A 22,600-nucleotide genomic window follows, 5' to 3' on the forward strand; every position below is an offset into this window, starting at 1 on the left:
GACATGTTTTTCAAGATTTATTGTGGATGTGTTTGTATTTGACCTTTATCCAACAGTAAAGAGTCTTTTCTCCTTCTCACATTGTTCTTTTGTAGCAGCTCTTACTTAAAACGAACACTACAACAATGTCCTTGGAGTGAGTGGTGAAAGAGCAGTGATGGATGAGAGTGAAGTTTTAATCCTGGCAGCTGCGTCCTACATACAATAAAACAGAGAGGCAGACATTAGCTGCCAACTGCTGCCAGCCAAGTGAGCCTGCCGGTGCCAGAACAATGAGGTGATTATAGGAGACTCACAGGGGTGAGTGGCTTAAACTGCCAGTGAATGACAGAGGTTTGCTGCACAGGGTGTTACTTTCGGTTTAAAAGTACCCCAGCACATGCATGGAAGAAAACATAAAGAAGACTTTGATTGCTGAGGGGAAATTAGGTCCCTGAAGGCAGCTTATAACTGTATGTTTAATGAGAGAAAACATCTGCTTAAAGGTTAATTAGTCTAAAAACTGCTATACAAAATATTCTTTATTCAGTATATTACTTATTTCTTACAGGAAACAGGACATGCTGTCCATGGAGCATTTCAACTGCATGCTGAATAACAAATCAAGAAAGTTATTATCAAGCTGGTTGCAGCCAGCTTTAAGGAACACTGGTTATTATGCTGCTCTTAAACTTTAAATCCCACAAATATGTATTACCACTTGTCCTGAAATCTTCCCCCTGTCTCTGGAAACTCATTTTCTTGGGATCCTCAAGGGGTCTCAGGGTTTGACTGTAATCAGCAATATATACCGCGTCTCATATTCAAACTTAATCCCAGAGTTCTACTCAATATCAAAAGCTGCGGCCATCATCGACTGATACTCGTGTCTCTCTTCCTTCACAGTTTATTGCCTGCCTCTGAGTGCAGATACTTATCACCAACTTGCGAGGACCTGAATTCACACACCTTCCCTAGAACAGGTATTAATCTTGGTATAGATTTCAACAGAATGCATTGAATATATTCATTGACAGACATTCTTCATTTATTACTGTCAGTCCTGCAAACATCCTAAACCAAGAGACAGTTAAGAATGGCACAGATAGGCTGACATTATAAAGGATCTTACTTTAATATAACCACCGTCTATGCAGCCACCAGAGGCTTCTGTTGATACCATCCAGTGGTGAGAAAAAGGCATAAACAGCCCTCTAATGTTCAGACAGATTCAATTTGACTGCTGTTGGTGGTGTGGTACAAGGTGGCGTGTTGGGACAAGCTTGAACATATTGATTCAACATACAATGCACATAACTGTACATACTCCTTATGTTTACAATGATTCTATTGTTGTTTAATTCTGTACATATTGTAGTTAAATTTTCACACTTACAGCCTCTGCACAGCACCAATATGTATTTTATATTCATGTTTTAATTTTCATGTCTTAAGTACTAGTGTTAAGCACAGTAGCATAATGCACATTTTGTTTTTATTTTAACACACATTTCATTTCTACGATATTTATTTCATTGCTTTACATTTACACACTTTATTTCATACTCTTATTCTTTCTTCTTACTTCTCTATTCTTTACATCGGAGCAACTGTAATGAATCATAATTTCCTTGCATCTTCAAGTAATATTTCTGTTTCTGATTCTGATTCAATTTGTGCCAAAATGTTCCTTATATCTACTCTCCATCCATCTCAGGAAGCTGGATACTGCTCGCAGCAAAAAAACTCTTCCTTCTCCTGCGCAGGAATATGTAGTGATATAACCTATACTGTTTGTGTAAATGCTCTAAACTTGTGTGTAGGCCTGTGTATCAGGCCCACAGTGAGCACTGTCTTTTAATTTTGTTGTAAATTCATAATTTAGTGTTTAGAAATAGGTTGAAATGTGAAATACAGTTTATAGGAGCTCACTACATTAAATAGCAGTAATGCAAAATGGTGGTTAAATGCTGCCACCTAGTGTTGGATAGAGGAATCAACCTGACAAAAAATTTAAATGAAAACAGAAAACTACCACGTCTCAAGCCACATATTTTGTAGTCATTAAAAAGTATTTAAAGGTTAGTGTCATGTTACAGTTAGGTATTTCAGTGAAAATGTGATTCTAAAAGTGTCTCTAGTTACATACTTGTTTATGGTACGGCAATATTTTAGCAGATTGTAAATTCAGTTTGGCAAATAGGTGTCTTTATATGATTAGTTTTTACCTATAATCCATTACTTCATAGTCACTAATGTGGATTATGGGATTATAGAATGAATGAATGAATGAATGAATGAATGACTTAATTTCGAACCAAAAAAAAGTATAAGTAAAGTAAAAAACAAACCAGACAAATATAACAGTGTCCAAACAGGAGTAGGTCAAAGTAAAACTTAAATGTCCCTACGCCCTCCATTTATTCTTTTAACTTTTGACTTTTAATTATTTAAAAAAAAAAATCCCAAATTTATTTACAACTAATATAAACCTATCCCCAGTCTATTTACCACCCAGTGTTACAAAATTAATATGTACTCCCCTAACACAACCTTTCCTCATCTATATATCTGCCAAAAATATCTTTTCTGTATAGTTTTAAGAACTGATTTATATTTATGCTTTGTTTCAACTCATCGCGCAGCCCATTCTGCAAGTCCACCCACTGAAATACACAGACTCTTCTCATTTGTAAGAACACATTGTTTTATAAAATGTAATTCTCCTCCTAAATTATAACGCCCCTCCCTGTCACAATACATTTTTGAATGTTGCGCAGAAGTGAATTATTTCTCCCTTTAAACATGATTATTTCAGTTTTAAGTTTGACCAGATCTAAAAATTTTAATGGATGTGACTTTAAAAACAGTGTGTTCGTGTGTTCCCCATACCCCACATTGTGTACCATCCTGATTGCTCTCTTTCAAAGGATAGAATATATATATAGAATCAAGAAGGCCTATAGGTTACTCTAATGTTAGTCTATTATAAAACACAAGTCTCTGCAGTATCACTGATTTAATGTTTAAGGATAGGATAAATTGTGTTGAGGTATAGGCCTACTTCTTGAGCTGGGAAGACAGGAATAAAGAGACCAGTTTAGTGTGGATTTCATAGACAGAGCCATGGTCTACTTATCCTCAGTGCAAGAACTGAGGTGTGTTCGAGGCTACATAAGTCCAGTTAATGACTATATGCCCTGTTGGCTTATTTTCAACTATAAACTCAATAAAATATGCATTATTTTCCCTTCAGTATTTGGTTCATTGGGAAACGTCCAAGCTGATTTCACTTAACCTGACAGTTCTCAATAGTTCTACATGCTGGAGACTGAAATGGGTGTCTGGCAGTGACACATGTCTTGTTTTAGGTTTGATATCAAAGGGTCTATTAATAACCCAATCACTGTGGGCTCCCTGCTGTGCTGGTGCACCACCAGCAGCAGGGGCTTTGAAGAGGCTTCTGTCCGCACCTGACAGGCTCTTCTTGCTATCCATGTACTTTTAAACAGACACTCCTGAGATGATGCTGAGTGAGATGACAGATGGTTGTTTCAAAGACTCCACATTTCCCTGCCCTGTTATCCACTTTGGTCTGCAGACACAACCACTGACTACTTTGGATGAATGGAAATCAACACTACCGCAGTTTAACCCATTAATCACACAAAGATATGTTGTAATTCTTAAAAATGCAGCATGATTTTACTTTCCATCCTTCTTACATCTCTTGGTGGGCCCAGCATTTTACATTTGAGGCTCTTAAAGTTGAAGAGCCTGTCATTTTACGTCATGGGACTTTTATTTTGAAAAGCAGCTGAGTAACTTCCGACTGTTTGTTTTCTACAGGAAGGGAAGCGAAGGAGACAGGATTAATTTCGGGATTTAAATGTCAAAATGGGGGCTTGTCTGGCATTGTGCTCTTTAGCAAGTTGTGTAAGTATTTAATTTTAATACGAACATTATTTTAGGTACAAAATGAAGGGTTTATTTTACTCTCGTCGCACTGACGTTAAGCTAACGTTAGGTGAGCTAAACTAAGGCTGGCTAAGGAGTTACGTTTAGCTAAGTGACAGTCAACGTCTACTGTAACTGACGTTTTGCTACGCTAATAAGTGACTTTACGTCAAATATTAGCTGTAAGGTTACTGGAAATGTCGCTAAAACGCTATCTAAATTTAAAGGAAGTGGGCTTATCAGGATTGAATCAGCTAGGCAAATAATGATGGAGGAAGTGTCACAACGTGCCATTGCACTAACGTTAGAAACGGCTAACTTACACAGGTTACCGTTAGATAGTAACTAGTAGTAAGTAATGTAAATGTAACTGACGCTAGCTTAAATGCTATTGCTAACGTTAGCTCTCTTCTAGGAAAACTGCTAGCCAATACAGCCTGAACGATAGTTAAAATAACAGTTAGGCTAGTCAACACTGTCAGTAGTTTGCTTTTCAGTGTGTGGACACACCGTGGACATCACACAAGCCAAAGGGCACACCCTAACTAATCCTTCTTGACAAACTACAGCGTTGTGTACTTTATAATTTGAATATCATTAATATTAGAGTGAGATGTGGGTGGGGGAAGCTTATCCGCTTGGATCCTGTATTGGAAATTCACTGCCACGATAAATTATTAACAGCCCAGTATCTCTAATGAAAAAAAACTGTTTATGATTGGCACTCTGCCAAAGCAGTTGCCTACATTCCTTTGACTGCTGTCTAATATGTAGAAGCGTGTTGTGCTGCCCAAATCTTTAACTCTTTGTCTCTTTTTACACCCACTTCCTTTGGTTTCCTCTCCATCGTTCACAGGCCTCCTGTCTGTGTGGCTCAGCACCATGCCTCCTGTGTGGCTGCTGTCCCTCCACCAACAACTCCACCATCACACGGCTGGTTTTCTCCTTCTTTTTGCTGCTGGGGACCATGGTGTCTGTCATCATGATCCTTCCAGGAATGGAGACACAGCTTCGGAAAGTAAGATCTGTATAATGCAAATGTGTAAGATGGTGTTACTGTAGATGAGATATTGTCAAGTATTTTTACACAATAATCTCTCCAGTTAAAATATTCTTGATAAGCTTAATTACACATTTGTCTTCTGACTCTTTGCTGTTTTGTAGATCCCAGGATTTTGCCAAGGAGGAAGTTCCATACCTGGTTTTGAAAACAAGGTTAACTGTGATGTCATCGTGGGCTATAAGTCTGTGTACCGCATGTGCTTCGCCATGACCTGCTTCTTCTTTCTGTTCTGCGCCATCATGATTCGTGTCCGTAGCAGCAAAGACCCACGTGCAGCTCTTCAAAATGGGTGAGTGCTTCATTGGGCTTGTATGGAAAACATGTATTGAGGGATGCTGAGATGTGCTACTTTTGTCTGTGCTATGCTGATGGTGGGTTTGTTTATTTTCCAGGTTCTGGTTCTTTAAATTTCTGATCCTGATTGGGATTACAGTGGGCGCTTTTTTTATCCCTGACGGAACATTTCATACTGGTACTAACATGCTCTCTTGAATTAATGTAAACTCCAAATACTTCATCTTTTGTGTTTTATCAGTGAGTCAGGCAAAGGATAAAGATCTATCTCTGATTAACAGTTCAAGTAAACTATCAGCTGTGTTTCCTTTTCATTTCACAGTGTGGTTTTACTTCGGAGTAGTGGGGTCCTTCATCTTCATTCTAATCCAACTCATTCTTCTCATCGACTTTGCCCACTCCTGGAACAAGGTGTGGGTAGAAAATGCTGAAAATGGTGACAACAAATGCTGGTTTGCAGGTACAGCATTCACTTGGAAGAGATGTTTCTTGCCATGTCATGCTTCATATTAACTAAATGATTAATTATATACTTGATGTAATATTTTGAATAGATTAGACAGATCTGCGATATTGTCCAAGTCAGTAACACATAATCAAATTTGTGGTTTGAAGCCATTCATATAAATGTACATCCATGTAATCTCCAGGTCTCCTGTCTTTTACCATCCTCCACTATGCACTGGCTATCACTGCTGTGGTGCTTTTCTACATTTACTACACACAGCCTAACGACTGCACGGAGCACAAGGTCTTCATTAGCCTCAACCTGATCTTCTGCATCATCATCTCAGTTGTTTCCATCCTGCCCAAGATACAGGTACATTGTGGTACAGTCTAAGGCCATGTCCGTACTAATGCAGATATATTAGAAAATGTTTTTTCTTTCCCATTTTAGTCTTCCCTCCATACTAAGCCAATATTTTCTTAAAAAAAGCACCCCAAAACCTGCACTTGTCCAAAAAGCTTTTCTGCAGGGGATAAATGGTCAAATGCCAGTCTTACTTTGTGGTGTGGACAAGGATGGCAAAGGTTATCCTAAATGTTGGGTACAATGCAGCTTGTGATCAATCTAAGTGACATCATTATCAGTGTAGTGTTATTGTGTATTTATATTTATGCAGTAACATCCCACAACCATGCAATGGCACGAACATTTTCCTTTTGTTTTGGTGTTACAGTGTCGAGGATGAAATTTTAGAAAACGTTTTCATTTTCAGTTGACTTTTTTGATAGAAATACATCCAAGTACAGTCACATTAACATTTGTTTCAAGGCAGCTTAACATTAGTTCACGTTTAACCGTTGTGACATTTTTAGCCATTTGATTTATAGTCTGTTTGTCCTGTTTATTACAGGAAGCTCAGCCACACTCTGGTTTGCTCCAGGCTTCACTCATCTCCCTTTACACCATGTATGTCACATGGTCTGCAATGACCAACAATCCAAGTGAGTCTCCTGTTGTCTTCATCCACAGTTGCAGCTCTTCTCTGTAGCTTTTGGTCGCATGCTCAGTTGTGATTATACTCACTGATTTCTTTTAATATGCGTATTTGCTGATTATCTGCTGCAGCATTTTGATCATACTGGTGAGTTTTCCATGGCATGCTATAGGAACACAGAGCTGCTTTTTGCTAATAGTTAGCACTCCTTCCTCGTCTCATGTCGTGTGATCTGCCTTTTCTAAGTGATTGGCAATGTTGGGCAAGCTTGTGATGACAGTAGGGTTAGTGTTATCTGCACTTAGGCATTTGAGATGCATTCACACACAGCATTTAAACACAATTTCACCTTTCCTTAAGGATGCAAAAAAAAAACCCTTATCATTGCAGAGAACTATCTCTTTGCGTGTCAGTGATGTAATGCTGCATGTACGTTTATCTTTGCTAGACATCATAGGCAGCAGCTGCATATTATATATTGCAAAACACACCGATTAAAGACATTTGTTAATATGAAACAGGAAGCTACAATAGCACAAAAATTGTTCCTATTGTTTTGGTGTGAGTTAAGCAAACACTTTAAAACACTAGTGTAGATGGAAAGTGTTCACATCTATATCGATGTAATGTATTTATAAACTGGAAAACATGTCCACTTTGTTATTATTCCACATCTCTTATCACTTTCTGATGTGTTTGCAGCATTTATAGTGTCAAAGCTTTAGTTCATTTTCATCAGAATGAAGACATTTACAGTAAGGTGTATGTAAACAGGCACACTGTGTAGTGATATACGTTTCATAGCCTGTTATAGTGTAATAAAATGTCTAATGTGTGTGTGCTTTGATGTCTTAGATCGAAAGTGTAACCCCAGCCTGTTGAGTCTCGTGTCAAACGTCAGCGCCACTGAACCACCTGGTGAGGGCAGCCACGGACAGGTGCAGTGGTGGGACGCTCAGGGCATTGTTGGTTTGATCATCTTTCTCTTCTGCACTCTCTATGCCAGGTAGATTTAAAACCATGACGTATTTTAAGTTCAGTTTTGTATCATTTACATTTTTTTTAAAAAAACTGTCTCTTTCTGTTTCTTCCCCAGTATCCGTTCGTCCAGTAACACCCAGGTAAACAAGCTGATGCAGACAGAGGAGGGCAGTGGGTCAGGTGGAGAGGGTGTGGTGGGAGAGGATGGCATACGCAGGGCCGTGGACAACGAGGAGGAGAAAGTCTCTTACAGCTACTCCTTTTTTCACTTCCACCTCTGTCTGGCCTCGCTGTACATCATGATGACTCTCACCAACTGGTACCAGTAAGTATCTGTCACCTTAACATGAGGGACCTGAAGGTTAGATAACAGGCCTTTGTACAGCAGACGTTTTTGCATGTCATAGCAGAAAAAGAACAGGTTTCACTGATTATGTTAGAAACAACTGCATTTTGTTTAATTCAGCTAGATCCGAGGTCCTGGTACTATGCAGGCTTACTGGCCTACAGAGACACTTGATGGAACTGAATCACTGTTAATGAAATTTTTACTGGCGATCAAAAGATTGGAATGTGGTAGAACTTCACAACAGCCATGTGTAGGTTTCATTACAGAATTTTTCTGGGAAAATATTGAATAAACATATGAGACAGATACAGGTAGAGTATGTGAGACAGATACAAGTGGAAATAAGACTTATTTTTAAACAAATTGACAGCAGTTTAAACCCACAAATTGATCCAAAGTCCTGCTCCACTTAGTTACTGTTGCTAGGTCAGACAAGTTTGACAAAAAAAAAGTGGTGGCACTGTTTCTGTGCATCAGGCAGTATAGTTTCAAGACAGACTATGGAGTGACTATGGAAGGATATGTTCATGATGGATGCTAGACACTGTGTGTGTTTAAATAAATAACACAAAGAGTTACTTTGAGGCGGCTCAAAGCCTCACAGAGATAATATAAACAAAGGAACATTAGCCTTGATTTGGCTAGTGATGATTCATGTCATCTTACAAATATGTCAGCATCGAGGGTGGGCATGAGTAATGTTTTCCCAGATGGAGTGATCGCATGAATTACTCTAGGAGGGCTTGATTCTTCATGGAGGACAATCTATTTTTAGAAGGCATCTTAAAGAACATAGTAGCAGCAATAACAATTCACAGTATTATATCTAATACAGAACGAGTGAGGGTAAAAAGGAGCTTGAGATGGATAGACAGTTTGGTGCGGTGTCTGCACTGATGCAGGTGCTTTGCTGGACTGTGGTGGTGAAGAGGTAGCTGAGCCAGAAGGCAAAGCTCTTGATTTACTGGTCCATCTACATCCCAACCCTCACCTACGGTCATTAGCTTTGGGCAGTGACCAATAGAATGAGATCCCGAATACAAGCGACTGAAATCGGTTTCCTCCGGAGGGTGGCTGGGCTTCGCCTTAGAGATAGGGTGAGTGGCTCAGACGTCCACAGGAAGCTCGGGGTAGAGCCGCTGCTCCTTTGCATCAAAAGGGGCCTGTTGAGGTGGTTTGAGCATCTAATCAGGAAGCCTCCTGGGCACCTCCCGTGAGAGAGGTGTTCCAGGCACGTCCAACTGGTGGGAGACCCCGGGGCAGACCCAGAACACACTGGAGGGATTATATATCTCACCTGTCCTGGGAGAGCATTAGTGGGGAGAGGGATGTCTTGAATATGTTGCCAAACCTGCTGCCCCCATGGTCTAACCAGATAAACAGATCAGATGACGTTGGTGATCTGATATTAGGCTAACTCCTCTTGATGTAGCTATACATTAGCTTCCTAGTTAGCTAATGTTTTGCTAACATTAGCTAACTTCAGGTGTGACTTATAAACAATGTAATGTGTTTGTGAAGATCTCGACAGTCCCCCAGCCCACATCTTTTAACAATCCTCAAAATTTGGTTTTCTTTTTAACATAGACGAGTCTAGCACAAAGCATATCTAAGTATAACATGAAGGGGCTCCCCGTGTCAGCGTGGGTTCTCTCCGGGCACTCCGGCTTCCTCCCACAGTCCAAAGACATGCAGATTGGGGACTAGGTTAATTGGAGACTCTAAATTGTCCGTAGGTGTGAATGTGAGCGTGAATGGTTGTTTGTCTCTATGTGTCAGCCCTGCGATAGTCTGGCGACCTGTCCAGGGTGTACCCTGCCTCTCGCCCGATGTAGCTGGGATAGGCTCCAGCCCCCCCGCGACCCTCAAGAGGATGAAGCGGTTAGAAGATGAATGAATGAATGAACATGAAGGGGGGAAATTTGCTCAACTGTTATTGGAGCAAATAGCACAAGGGGCAGGACTTACACATATTTCAGTGACAAATGGTCAGGTTTGAGGCATGAACACATCTGTTTGATTGCAGTGGTTGTGGCACAGGTGTTTCAGGCCTCCAGTGTGGCCACCAGAGGGCACAATACTTCACGTCAAGTCATTTCTTGATTACAGCATGAATGTTATTTTCTAAAATCAGCTCAGTAGTGGGGAAAAAAATATCAAAACCATCATCCCCTACGGTGCTGTTTCTAATCATTCATGGGCAATATGTAAAAGAAAATATATATGTGAAAAACAGTTTGTAATGTTTGTTGGTTTTACTAAACTGAACTTTTCCCTCTGTGTCCCCCCCTCAGACCGGACACCACCACTCAGGCCATGCAGAGCCGTATGCCAGCCGTGTGGGTGAAGATGAGCTCCAGCTGGCTGGGTCTTGGCCTCTACCTCTGGACTCTCATCGCCCCTCTCATCTTCCCTGACAGGGATTTCAGCTGAGTACTCCTCGTCTCTCAGCTGTATTTTGGTTATGTTTTCTTGCCGAGTGTAATAGGCACAGTGAAGGACGCTGTGAAGGAAATGGTAAGGATGTCATAAAGGAAATATGCTTAATTTCTTTTTATTCCTTTTTCAATTAATTGCCTCTGCTGTTATGTGCTTGTGTTGTTTTACTACTCTCTCAGTATGATTAGTGTGTTAGTCACTGCAGGTATTAAAAAGTGTAAGTGGATATTTTTTTAGTTAGCCTGATTGATGGTGGTTTTAGCTACAAGAAGTTATTTTCTTTGCCAGTGTCTCACCTTCATAGGCAACTCCCTACCTTCGGCCTGATGTAGTCTGAGCTATCACAAAGACTCAACAACAAGGCACTTTCTCAATACCTCAGACATTTCAGTAACAGATTCCCTTTTAAGGGCCTGTGAGATCTGACCTCTGATTGGCCAGGTCTGGAATCCCTGATTAGCTGGACGCTTTTAGCGCTGGGGGCGACGAGGAGAACCCTCCGCGGGAGCCCCAGAGAGAGTCGAGTGTGAGAGTTAGATAAGACTAATATGACACACCCTACAGATCATAACAGGGCTTCCCTTTTGCTACTGGGCCATATGCAAATTTACGTCATCACACCTTGAGCCAGAGAGTCCTAATAGACCACAAGTCTAATCTCAGCTCTTCCTCGTCCGCTCCAACATAGGGCCATTTATCTCTGGTGCTACGCCTTTCCATGTCTGACTGTGTTTGGCCTTGTACAGCCACGGGCAACAATCTGTACCTGTATAGCAGCGTGCTTGCAGCAGGGAGACATGTATTGATCCATAGCAGTCAGCATCATGTGCAGCGGTACGGTCCAGGAGGTGATGGCGGGAACTCCACACTGCCTGTGCTCTCATAAATGCTGGTATTTCCCAAATGTTGCAGGGCATGTTGTTCAGTTGAGGAAAAAAGGGATATTTTATTGTTGCAGTGTACAAAACAATAAGGAAATTTCCGAAGTGATAAATTGCTGTTAAACGGTATCGACTTTCATAGTATGTTGATGGTTGTGACGGTGGTACGATAATTTTATGCATTATATGGTATTTACCTCAATTTCAATATGAATGGAATAAGTTATAATAATACCAGTATGTTTTGTACTTGTAAATGTTTTTGGTACAATCCTGAAAATAATATTTGTCTATGTTATGTTCTGAAACATTTCAGTGCCCGCACATATGAATCCAATTTCCTGTTACTCTGGCTGTACATGAGTAGTGAATGGAGTTTTTCAAAGTGTTCGATAAATTCAATCTCTCTTTTTTTTTGGGTATTAATTTTCTTTATTAAACATGTCAAATGTATTGTATGTTTCACTGTTAACACCAAACTTGGGAGATTATTTAGGCAGAATTGCCAATGTTGGGTCATAACGTAATATTTTAAAACACTATTAAGTGCCTTTTTGTAGTCCTGCGTTTCAAACAGAGTCAAACACTAATGCTGACGTGTGCTTGTTATGCCTTGCCTTACATTGTGGTGAGTCAGTCATTGCATGCCAAGAAGGCATAGGCCTATGACATGAATTAATATTGTAATGTATAAACACTGTTTTTAATAAAGATGGGGAATTATAGATCACTCTGTGTCTCGGTGAAGCCTCAAGAGAAGCCTTACGGTTGTGTCCCATGAAACACGATACGTTTAGTAAAATTAATTTCATTAGAACGCTATAAAGATGGAGTGTAAAAGTGACATTTCACCACCTTTATAGGAGAGCAAAAATTTAAAAAATCACCTTTGTCCTGGCTTCATTTATAAAATTTAATCTTTTATATCTAAACATCATAAACGTGGATTACAATACACTTAATTAACAATATTTTGACATTTGTTTTTAGAAATGACACCCTTTTTGGCACCAAACAGTTCAGTGTTTTAAGTCTTTTTGTTTTTTGATTAATAACCAAATTAGTTTTAGAATTCACAGCTACCCCTTTATCACTAGAAAGATCTCACCAAGAGCTTTCATTTGATATATATAACTAATTTTTGCTTACAGTGTCACTCCCACCCCTCTGGTTCTCACCCACAGTAAATAATATGTTAATATATAGGGTGATTTAGGAGCCTTGTGGCTGTTGATTGTACACATCTCTCTAACTCTGATGTGTCACCAGGGTGCAGATAACACAGTAGCACTTTTCGTTTCTGTACATCACCCCATAGATTGGGGTCATGAGGTACCAGTATTGGGGGATAAGGGAGGGGCTTATAGATACATCACAGCATGTTCTGTACTCTGGGTGAAATATAGATGTCATAGTCATATGTATAGGTGACACTTAAAAACAAGCAAACCACACACTTGGCACGTTGCTCCAGTCTTAGCACTTTATGCCTGATGGATTGTCTTACTATCTGGCCTCACTCTGCCGTGTCCCCTGCTGTGTCTCCCTGTTTACTGCTTAAACTCTCACACACACATCAGCCACTGGTGTTTTGACCCTTCACTCAGTGTTTGCTCTGCCAGTTAGCTTCCTGTGACAGAACACCAAAGCTAAATTGAAAGACTTGTGTATCCAATAAATAATAATTATAGCCCCGACCAGATTTGTGCCCCTTTCTGCCTCGCTGTAAACTGAAGCGGTAAATGTGTCTGACGTGTCTTGTTGTTTCTGGTACAGAGACAGAGCGGTGTGTGCCAGTGCCTCGCAGCCTCTGCTGTGTTATTTCCTTCTCGCCTGGCTGGCAGACGGGGCCTGTTGGTTTTGGCCGCTACAGTCACTCAAACCAGTTGGCACTGTCTGGGACTGTTCAGGACACACTACCTCCTGTCGACTTCCACCCTCCCACAATGCCACCCCTCGCTCAGCCTATCCATGACAATCCTGAGTTGATGGATTGTGTCACAGTTTGTGGGAATGAAATCTCGCTTCCTTTGCATGGAGTGGAGGAAACAAATAAGACTTCCCTGATACTGCAGGGAGAATAGAAGCAGCTGTAAGCATGAAAACAACTGAGACAGCAAAGAAACAGTACATTAAAACCAAAAACAATATGCAGATTGTATTAGAAGTGAGGGGATATAAAACGCAAATAACATACTCATGTAAATGGCAAATGAGAACAGCACAATATGGACACTGATATGAACTAAATATAAGATGTTAAATGACTGGAACCAGGACTACATGACCAATCCAAACCAATAAAACACTCCAGCATCAACAACTGCTGCAGCTAGGACAGCAGATCCAGAATGAGTTTGTTTGCCTAGAAAATTGTATTTGTTAAGAAGAAGCACTGATGCAATATGTACAAAAACATGTAGAAACTTAAGTCTGAGAGTTGTCTAGCCTTTCTTGTAAACCCTCTGACGGTCTCACTGTACCTGCCCTGGACACGTCTTGAAGCTGGCACCCTGCACATTGCATGAATGCTTTGCAGAGTGGAAGTCCCATCTTGTCTCTTTGTATAGTCGCACCGTGCTGCACACTGGCCTGACACATGGCTTCACTTCATGGGTCAGATGCACAGCGAGGGTCTGTCAGGTCTTGTGTGATCACCATCGTCAAACGCACAGACGTAGTAATGCGATGATGTCACTCCTCTAACAGGAACAGACGGGCAGCATCTCCACAAAAATCTCTGCTTTTTTTGATCCGAGCTGTTTCAGTTTCATGGCCCTGGATGGTCTTAACACACTCTCACTCTTCTTTCATTTGTCCATCAGTGATTGAAGCATTTATAGTGTAAAAAGTACCAGACTGAGTTTCATGAGGCTAAAGAACTCGTTGCACTACACTCTTCCATTAGCGCCGTCTGAAATTTAACAGCCTCTGAACACAGCCAACAGCATCTGAGAACAAATTAGCTAAGTGTCATAAATCACATTTTTATTTCCCCCTGTTATCATCAGGTGCACAAATGTGAACTTTTTTTCATCCTAGGATAGATTTAAGACACACTCTGTCTTTGGCCATTGGCTCCGGTGTCATAAATCCCACCTTCATTTCCTCTGTTATCATCAGATGCAATTTGTCGCTGTAATAAGAGATCACAGGCTGTAATGTGCTGATTATGAACCACTTAGTGTAGCTCTGCAGCCATGCTTGGTTAGGCATCCTGGGATTTTTTAATTGCAGATTGACGGAAACAATGGTTATCACTCGCAGTGTTATCCCTGACCTTAATCTCCGCTTCCCCTTTTCCCACATTAGTCTGGAAATGTCAGCGTTTAGCCGCATTTTGCATTCGCTTGTCAAGAATAAGGTCGTTCCCTCTACAATGAAACGCACAGATCATCGCAGTGTTCCAGCTGTGCTCCAGTGTTTATTATTACAGTAAATGAAGCTTGAGTAGAACAACTGATGTTGATTTGATAAGCATTGTTTTGTGAGAGGACTGTGCATCCCTGACCACCTCTTTGACAGAATGACTGGAAATGCCTGTCTGAGGTGTAATTGGGTTTTAAGAGTGGGATCCAGGCCCATTAAATTATGTGCTGCATGCAGGGGAGCTAATTGAGTTTGAGCCCTGCTGGCACAGTGCATGTGCACTGGAAACATTTACCCAACATTAAACCCCAATTAGGCTTTTCAGGATGGGAAACTTGTTGCTGGATGAAGGGAAGTGGAGATGCCCGTCAGACTCAGCACTAATAGGCAGAGATGGGAGCAAGTCATTATTTTGCAAGTCACAAGTAAGTCTCAAGTCTTTGCTCTCAAGTACAAGTTAAGTCCAAAGTACTAAACTTAAACAACAGAGTAATACTGTATTACATTTACATAAATCATGAAAATTTGTATTCATTTGTTAAAATAAGTTTGTCAAAAAAAAGTATGACTGAACTTAATCATAAAAAAAGTAGTGCTGACATTGCACTTTCATATTATACAGCACAACAGATTGAATTTAGTATGTTTCTGTCCTCCCCTTATCAGGTTATGCATGGCAATTCATTTTACATTTTTGTACACATACATAATTATCCATTTTTTCCCAACTGACGCCCAGTAACATAACATTATTTTTTCATGGTTCTGTCCTGCAACTTGATTTGATGCTGACAGAATGGTTCAGAGTGGATGATGGGAATGAAGTGTCGACTTGTTTAAAATAGATAGCACTGACATAAATTGATTCCAGAACTGACGGGGAATTTATCTGTGGCACACAATATAAATAAGATACTTTAAACCTTAAGGCCTGGGAGAAGATATCACCTGTTATCTTTTCTTGAACTTTTTATTTAGTGTTAATTTTTTTCAGATAACAGAACATTCCCTGACACAGGACCTCTTAGAAATTATATTTATATATAAAAAAAAACAGAGCAAAACAAGAGATAAACAATGTACTTAAGTACATAATAATGATTTTTTTTTTTAAATAAATTAAATAAACAAAGAATTACAAAGCGGGGTTGCATTTTGAGTGATATTTCATTATCATGCAATCTATTACAACAACCCCAGATATAGACTAACTCGAGTCCACCTTTGTGTCCATTTTCAGTTGCAGCCCTGCTGTCATTCGCTCCATCATAAACCATTCTGAGTCTCTGTATCCACCGAGTTATAGTTGGTGGTTTTGCGTCTCTCCAGTTCATCAATTTTCTTATCACCTATTTCTGAGTCAAAAGGCTCAAGTCCAAGTGAAGTCACTGGTGTTAAACAGTCCCTCCAGGATGCTGGGATGTTGCGATCACAGAAATGAACACAAATTCAGCCAATCTCTGTTATGGCTGTGCGACCTTGCAATTTAATCACTTTTTAGTCACTTTACCACAAATTTTACCTTTTACAACAGGTGGAATTTAAGTTCACTGAGCTGCACGCAATGTGTTGATTCGCTCAGTCCTTCCGTCTCTGTTTATGATGAAACTGCTGCAGGACCGGAGCACTGTGCGAGGCACACACACAAACACAGTGACAGGGCTAACTGTTAGCATCACATGGCTAACGTTACCCAAGAGGGGTTTCAGTGTCACATGTTAACCACTGCTGCCCTAGCGACAAAATATAACGAGTAGGGATGCGATTGCGTTGTGCTGTGTTAGCTCGTGCTAACCTGGCAGAGAGAGCAGGAGGAGAGTGGCTCACTGGGGACGGTCCTTCAGTGCATCAAACAGCAGCAGCAGCTGATTGGTGACCATCAGCTGTGCCTTCCATCCCATACCCACCATCACGAATAGATTCTGAAACACTAAATGCTCATAATAATCTGCTCCAAATTGTGACAGCATCACAACTGTTGTTGCAATTTTCTTGACCCCACAATTTCATACCAAAAAAGCCTATAAACATTGTGACGTGCATTGCACCTGAAATCAGGCATTTCAGGCTGCAACAATCCCAAAAACAGCCTTTGAAATCCTGGAGGGACTTGTTGAAGTTAACTTGAGTCCACACCTCTGCTAACAGATCTGCTTGTTTCTAATAAAGTGTTGAACTTCCACTGGACTTTCAGGTGTTTTTCTTTTCTTTGTGTTCGATCTCTTCCACTCTCTCACTCTGGCCGCAGTGCAATGCAGTCACTAAGCTGGAAGTCTAAAAGTCTGAAAGTCTGTGTGTGTTTGTGTGTGTGTGTGTGTGTGTGTGTGTGTGTGTGTAGGGCTCTCCTGTGCGCATGCTCTCCCCCGGCTCAGAGGAGCAGCTAATGCAGTTATATAACAGTCAGTGCAGCCGGCGTCTGCTGTGAGCCAAATGCCAGGCCAGTCTGGTTACATAAGCCTGTCAGAGTCATATTGTAGCAGTACGGAGCGCTCACACCACAGCGTGTCCCTGCACTCCTTCCACCGTCTCCTGCTCTGTCTCTCACTTCTTCCCACTGTCTTTCTTTTGCTCTCCTCTCCTGTTTTTCTACACCTCTCCACACCTTCCCTCCCTCCCACTTTCCCTTCCTTCCCTTTCCCTTTTTGCTGCGGAGCTGTTCTCCACACCGGGAACAAAGACTGGATGCAGATGCACAGGCAGCTATGAAAATATGAGACTAACTGTATGCTCACATACAACAGTTTGTCCTCAGCTGGAGATCATATAATTATTGTCTTTTTATTATTTAAAGTAGCTTTATTCCTCCACTGACTCTCTGTGCACCATGACAGTGATGTGACCCAGGTGAAAGGATGAGGTGTGCTGCCAGTCACCACCACCTGTGAGCTCTGATGTCCACTGGCCTTTAGAGCGCCATTTGATCTCAAGGCTGCCGATTCATGCAGCAGTCACAGCTGCCAGTGCTGCTTCTCTCTGTGACCTTTACTGTATCTGACCCCCACCCCCCCACTCTTGGTCCCTCAGGTATGAGGAGGTCAGACAGATAGGGTCGTCAGATCAGCAGGAAATTCACTCAGAGCTGTGTGCAAAGGATTGCAAAACACTGCCTGTGACCCTTCTACAGTTCACATAGTCATCCAGGAGAAGTTAATTGATTTGCGGCCTCAGATCCTGACCTCCATTATATCTCTCTTGTGTGTGATGCCATGTCAGCATCACTTAAGGTGGGCTATTTATTCTTGCGGTGTAGCAGGAAGGTGTGTGTGTGTGTGTGTGTGTGTGTGGGGATGAAATGTTGCTGCAGAGTCAGAGAGCAATCTGAAGTAAACCAGCTCTGATCAGAAGGTGCGTGATTACCCCAATCAGTCTCTCCGGTTTAAGCATGAGGTTGCCTGGCTAATTAGGATTAATAGCATTAACCAGGAACTTCTCTTCGCAGCCAATGGGCGCCTCCAGCACCTCATGATTATTCATGAGGCGAGCCCGACGCGCCAGCTCACTGGTGGAGTCTGAGAGGGGGGCGGTGCCCACCGGACCTGCCGTGCGGGGTGGTGCGGAGCCGCTGAGTGTGTTTTGCGTAGGGCGAGATGTTGTTTTGTTGTGGCGATCAGCTGAATGTGGCATCGCCGTCCGGTCTGACACAACAGTGGGAAGCACCCCGAGCCCCTCCGGCTCTCCCTCCCCACAAACGCGGGCACGGAGAGCAGCTCTATCCAGCATCGCAATCCAGGAAATGCGGACTTCTGGCCCTTTCACTACGGGATAAATGGCTGCAGCGCCCGTACTGTAGCAAGCTGGTAAATATTAACCGTAATATTACTGCCTGTTTATGACTTAGTTTCCGCTGTGTTGCAGCGGTTGTCACGTTGAGGAGTGATGTGGTGTGAAGTTGAGCGGCGGAATCCCACCCGTGTTCTCACAGTAAAGAGTGTGTCATGAAGTTGCCTCGTTATGTGTTATAATGATGTGTGATGTGGAGGAATAAGAGGCGAAGATGAGCTGAATGCAGCAGGCAGTTCAGAGGGATTTTTGGAGAGTCTACGGTGCGTGCGGCGGCGGGGGCGCTGCACATACAGCTGACAGCATATGCTCCATCACGTCCCTTCATTCACCCCGTTTGCCCTTAATAACAAACCGGCTGAGGAGAGCAACAGTGCGGCACTGACACACGCAGCCTGCGCTCACACTCTAACTCCCGATCCGGGCCTGTGAACTTATTTGTAATGGGCTACACCTACACTTGCCAGATTTTTAGGGGATGACATCATGCTTTTGTGTACTCCGCTGTTATGTGATAGATGGGTGAAGTTGACCAAAACAGGTTTATTTTGTGCGCCTGTTCAGCCAGAAACTCTGCCTCAAGTTCAGTTGACTGTTATATTGCCAGACTTTTCCACGCAGGGTTCACCTTTAGGCTACACAGTTAGGCAATGACAGTGTTGTGTTAGAAGGGGATTTGCATATAGACACACGAATGACTGTGTGACTGTTGTCTGACATGTTTATTATGCTAAATAGTTTCCCTTGGCTACAAAGTTAAACCATGTATCTACATATTGATCTATCTATCTATCTATCTATCTATCTATGAATTCTAAGTGTCAGTACCATGAGCTCATAAGCATGACCTGTGTGAGTCTATTGATAGAACATATTAATATGGAGAATTCAGAAAATAAGATGCTTGATCATGGGCAGATTATGAGACAGTGGACCCCCTGGGCACAGATGTGCAAAAGGCCCCACCACCTCTCCTACACAGGAGCAAGATGCATAGACTTTGTAGTGGTTTTGCATCTTTTGTTGTTGTTGTTGTTTGCATGTTTTTGTGGATGCTACACATCTTTCTGTTTTGTGTTTTGTCTTTGTGCTAATTTTGTGTCTCTCTGTGATTGTTTTGCCTGTTTTGCAGTTACATTGTGTCTATTTGCATCTCCCTGTGGTCTTTTTGTGTATCTTCTACTCGTCAGTGTGTGTTCATTTGAAAGACATTAACCAGTGAAAGCCAGGGGCAGGCCCTGACACTTTGGGCCCCTGGGCCTGTGCAGCATAGGCCTGTTCAGTAATCCATCCATGTGTTTGACATGAGGCAAAGTCACTGCACGTTTTGCATCTCTAACACCAGTTTGACAGGAAGTGAGGTAAGCGCAGCACTTGAAGAGCGTCGCTCTCTGCAGATGAAGATGACAGTGGTTACACAGATGTCTGCCCTAAAGCCAGGTGCTGCTGAGAAATGTTTTTTTTTTAAAAATATATTTCAGTGGAGGTTGAATGTCTCCTCATTGCAACTCTCCATTCAATCTAAAGGAATGTGGATGTAAAAGAAAATAGTGTGCTTCCCTCAGCTCAGGGTCTGTGCTGTAACTTACAGCACAGAAATACAGTTAAGTGTCAAAGCATGGTGGGTGACGGGGGGATGAGTGGAGAGAGGCCAATATGCAATTATTTCTTATTGAATCAGCACAAAGTGGCAGCCTTACACAGTGCTCCACTCTGGCCTGGATCAAGACCACTTGTGGTGCTGGCTGAAGAAAGGCGCTAGCTCAGCAGGCACCCGAAGAGAGCGCTACTCTATTTCCTTGCAAATTTCCAAGATTGTTTGACAACGTGAAGCATTTGATCATTGAAAAAAAAAAAAAGAAGAAGAAAAAAAGGGCTTTGGGGATTACTGCCATTTATGGTTTCAACATGGATGGGGATAAAAGCTGCGAGTCAGACTTACTTTGATGTTTTTATACCGTTGTAACTTGGCTGAAATGTTAGAAGGTGCCTTGTAAAGAATAATTACTACTTTTTTATAGCTGGAAGTGAATGTGCTGTTATCTGTAGCCTATAGCTGTACAACCTGTTTTCAAACCACTCAACAGTTTAGTGGTGCCAATTCATTACAGAAAGCTCTGGTATTCAGTATCGTAGCTGCAGCCTTGCGCAGTGAGTTAGCTCAGGTACAATAAAAGCGCAACATGACTCTCTGTCAGCACTAACACTGAGTACTGAAGACCTCAGTCAGTTAGGCAGGCAGGAATGTGTGTGCTTGTTTGTCTATATCTCTCCCTGGCACAAGCAACGCGCCACATGGAAAAGGGCAGTTTCCTGCCAATTAACACAGAACCACTCAACACCTTATGCAGTAAATCCGTACTTTCGCTCACGTGGCATACCCTCACCACTTCTCCATCTCTCACACACTGAGTCAGCCTTGCAGGTGGCAGCGTGTTGATCTAAATGCATGAGATGCCATCGGCAGGGAGAGGGTCATATGGAGTTCCTGCTCAGACCTTCAGACACACCTCATGCAGATAACAAGGTCTGATAACCGGGCCACGTCGGAGCAAAGGATCAGGGGATGATCTGCAGCTTTTTTTTCTTTCAAGTTAAGAGTTTAGTCTGAACCTTTAAAGTGGAATTCTTAGCTGTGACACGGATGGTGTGACCCCGTAAAAAAAAAAAAAAAAAGCCAACAAGCGTGTCAGTTGGCACTCTGCTCTGCCTCACGCATGACTGTTGGCATGGCAGATTACACCAAGTATTAAATGGCATGTGCGAGCATGTTTTAAGTTTTGTGTTCTCTGAGTGAGCATGCAAGAAGGACGTCATTGTTATCAGTCTCCTGCAAGAAAAATAAACACGCACAAACAGTGAAGGCTGTAAAATCCTGGTGGCTGGTGGACACAACCTTTTCATCTCCCTGCTGATGGTCATTAATTCTGTTCTCTGAAGCACCAGAGAAGAATAGAGCCACTGTAGTGCTGGCAGACCGGAGTGAACCAGGAACAAGACTTTGGATACACATTTGTACAAACACACAGCACATACACACACACACATACACAGGATGCAAAATGGAGGCCAGGAGTGCCAGTCTGGCAACTTCACTATTGCCCCACTGGCCTAAAAATTTTATAGCATGCAGTCAGATTTTAGACTGCACATTACTAACTACCACTTCTAAAAACTGCACAGCTCTCTCACGTTAATTCAGATATATTGTTACTATTTTCTTACAACTTTATTCTATCCTATATGTATGTGTCTTGATTTTTGCAGTGGCTTTTTAATTCTTTAATTTAATTTTCTCTTACTATGTTTACATCATAATATGAGCTTGAATGATTGTCTGTCTCTATGTGTCCGCCCTGTGATTGCCTGGCAACCTGTCCAATGTGTACCCCGCCTCTTGACCCATGTCAGCGGTAATAAGGCTACAGCACACCCGCAACTTTTAACAGGAAAAGTGGTTATGGACAATGAGTGAATGAATGGATGTTTATGTCATGCACCTAAGGGTGAGACATAGGTTTAAGAAGCTGGGGAAACACAATAAAAGGAGGGGTTTTGGGAGGCTTCCCCTCAAAAAAAAGTATGACTTGAATCCCATTTCCTGCATTTCTACATACATTCCCAGACAACGGTAACCAAAACAAAATCTGGTGAACAATTAAGATGGTCATCATGCTAAATTCTGCCAGAGTAGTGCTAATCATGCTAAATATGATGCTCCTCTGCAGCTTTTTTCAGAGAATATTAGAGCAAAATCAGCAACTGAGTTCACATTCTTTGCCAGAATAGCTGTCCAAACAATAGCGAATTAAGCATGAATTTTGTTGTTAAAAATAATAGGAAGATTTGGGGAAAAGAGAGGGGCAAAACAGGATTTTAAAAAAAGGATGGAGCATCTCCCCATCCCCAAATTACGCTTCAGTATGCATCAATACAGCTAAGCAGATTTCTTGTATGTGAAAACCTACTTGGCAATAAACCAGATTGAGCTTCAGTGTAATATGTTCTGAATAGATTTCGTCTGGTGGCTTCACTGTCGTCAGTGGTTCTGCTTTTGTGCCATTTG

The 22,600-nt window shown here is 41.7% G+C and overlaps 2 protein-coding genes across 3 annotated transcripts in view; both read left to right on the top strand.

The window, feature by feature from the left end:
- Positions 1-3,801: 3,801 nt before the first annotated feature.
- On the top strand, positions 3,802-12,115 carry serinc2l (serine incorporator 2, like). Its single transcript, XM_049584091.1, has 10 exons — positions 3,802-3,915; positions 4,793-4,954; positions 5,101-5,288; positions 5,392-5,471; positions 5,616-5,753; positions 5,944-6,113; positions 6,652-6,742; positions 7,591-7,741; positions 7,832-8,041; positions 10,360-12,115. The coding sequence occupies exons 1-10, from the start codon at positions 3,877-3,879 to the stop codon at positions 10,496-10,498; spliced, it is 1,368 nt and encodes a 455-aa protein (XP_049440048.1). The 5' UTR covers positions 3,802-3,876; the 3' UTR covers positions 10,499-12,115.
- Positions 12,116-18,295: 6,180 nt separating this feature from the next.
- Positions 18,296-22,600, top strand: part of LOC125892988 (transcription factor HIVEP3) — a 56,986-nt gene continuing 52,681 nt past the window's right edge. For both annotated transcript variants that reach the window (XM_049583379.1, XM_049583378.1), the window contains exon 1: positions 18,296-18,551. The gene's annotated coding sequence lies outside the window, so the exon portion shown is untranslated. The remainder of the gene's footprint in view (positions 18,552-22,600) is intronic.

This window comes from Epinephelus fuscoguttatus, linkage group LG8 (genome assembly GCF_011397635.1).
Source record: "Epinephelus fuscoguttatus linkage group LG8, E.fuscoguttatus.final_Chr_v1".
In the NCBI taxonomy this organism is placed as follows: domain Eukaryota; kingdom Metazoa; phylum Chordata; class Actinopteri; order Perciformes; family Serranidae; genus Epinephelus; species Epinephelus fuscoguttatus.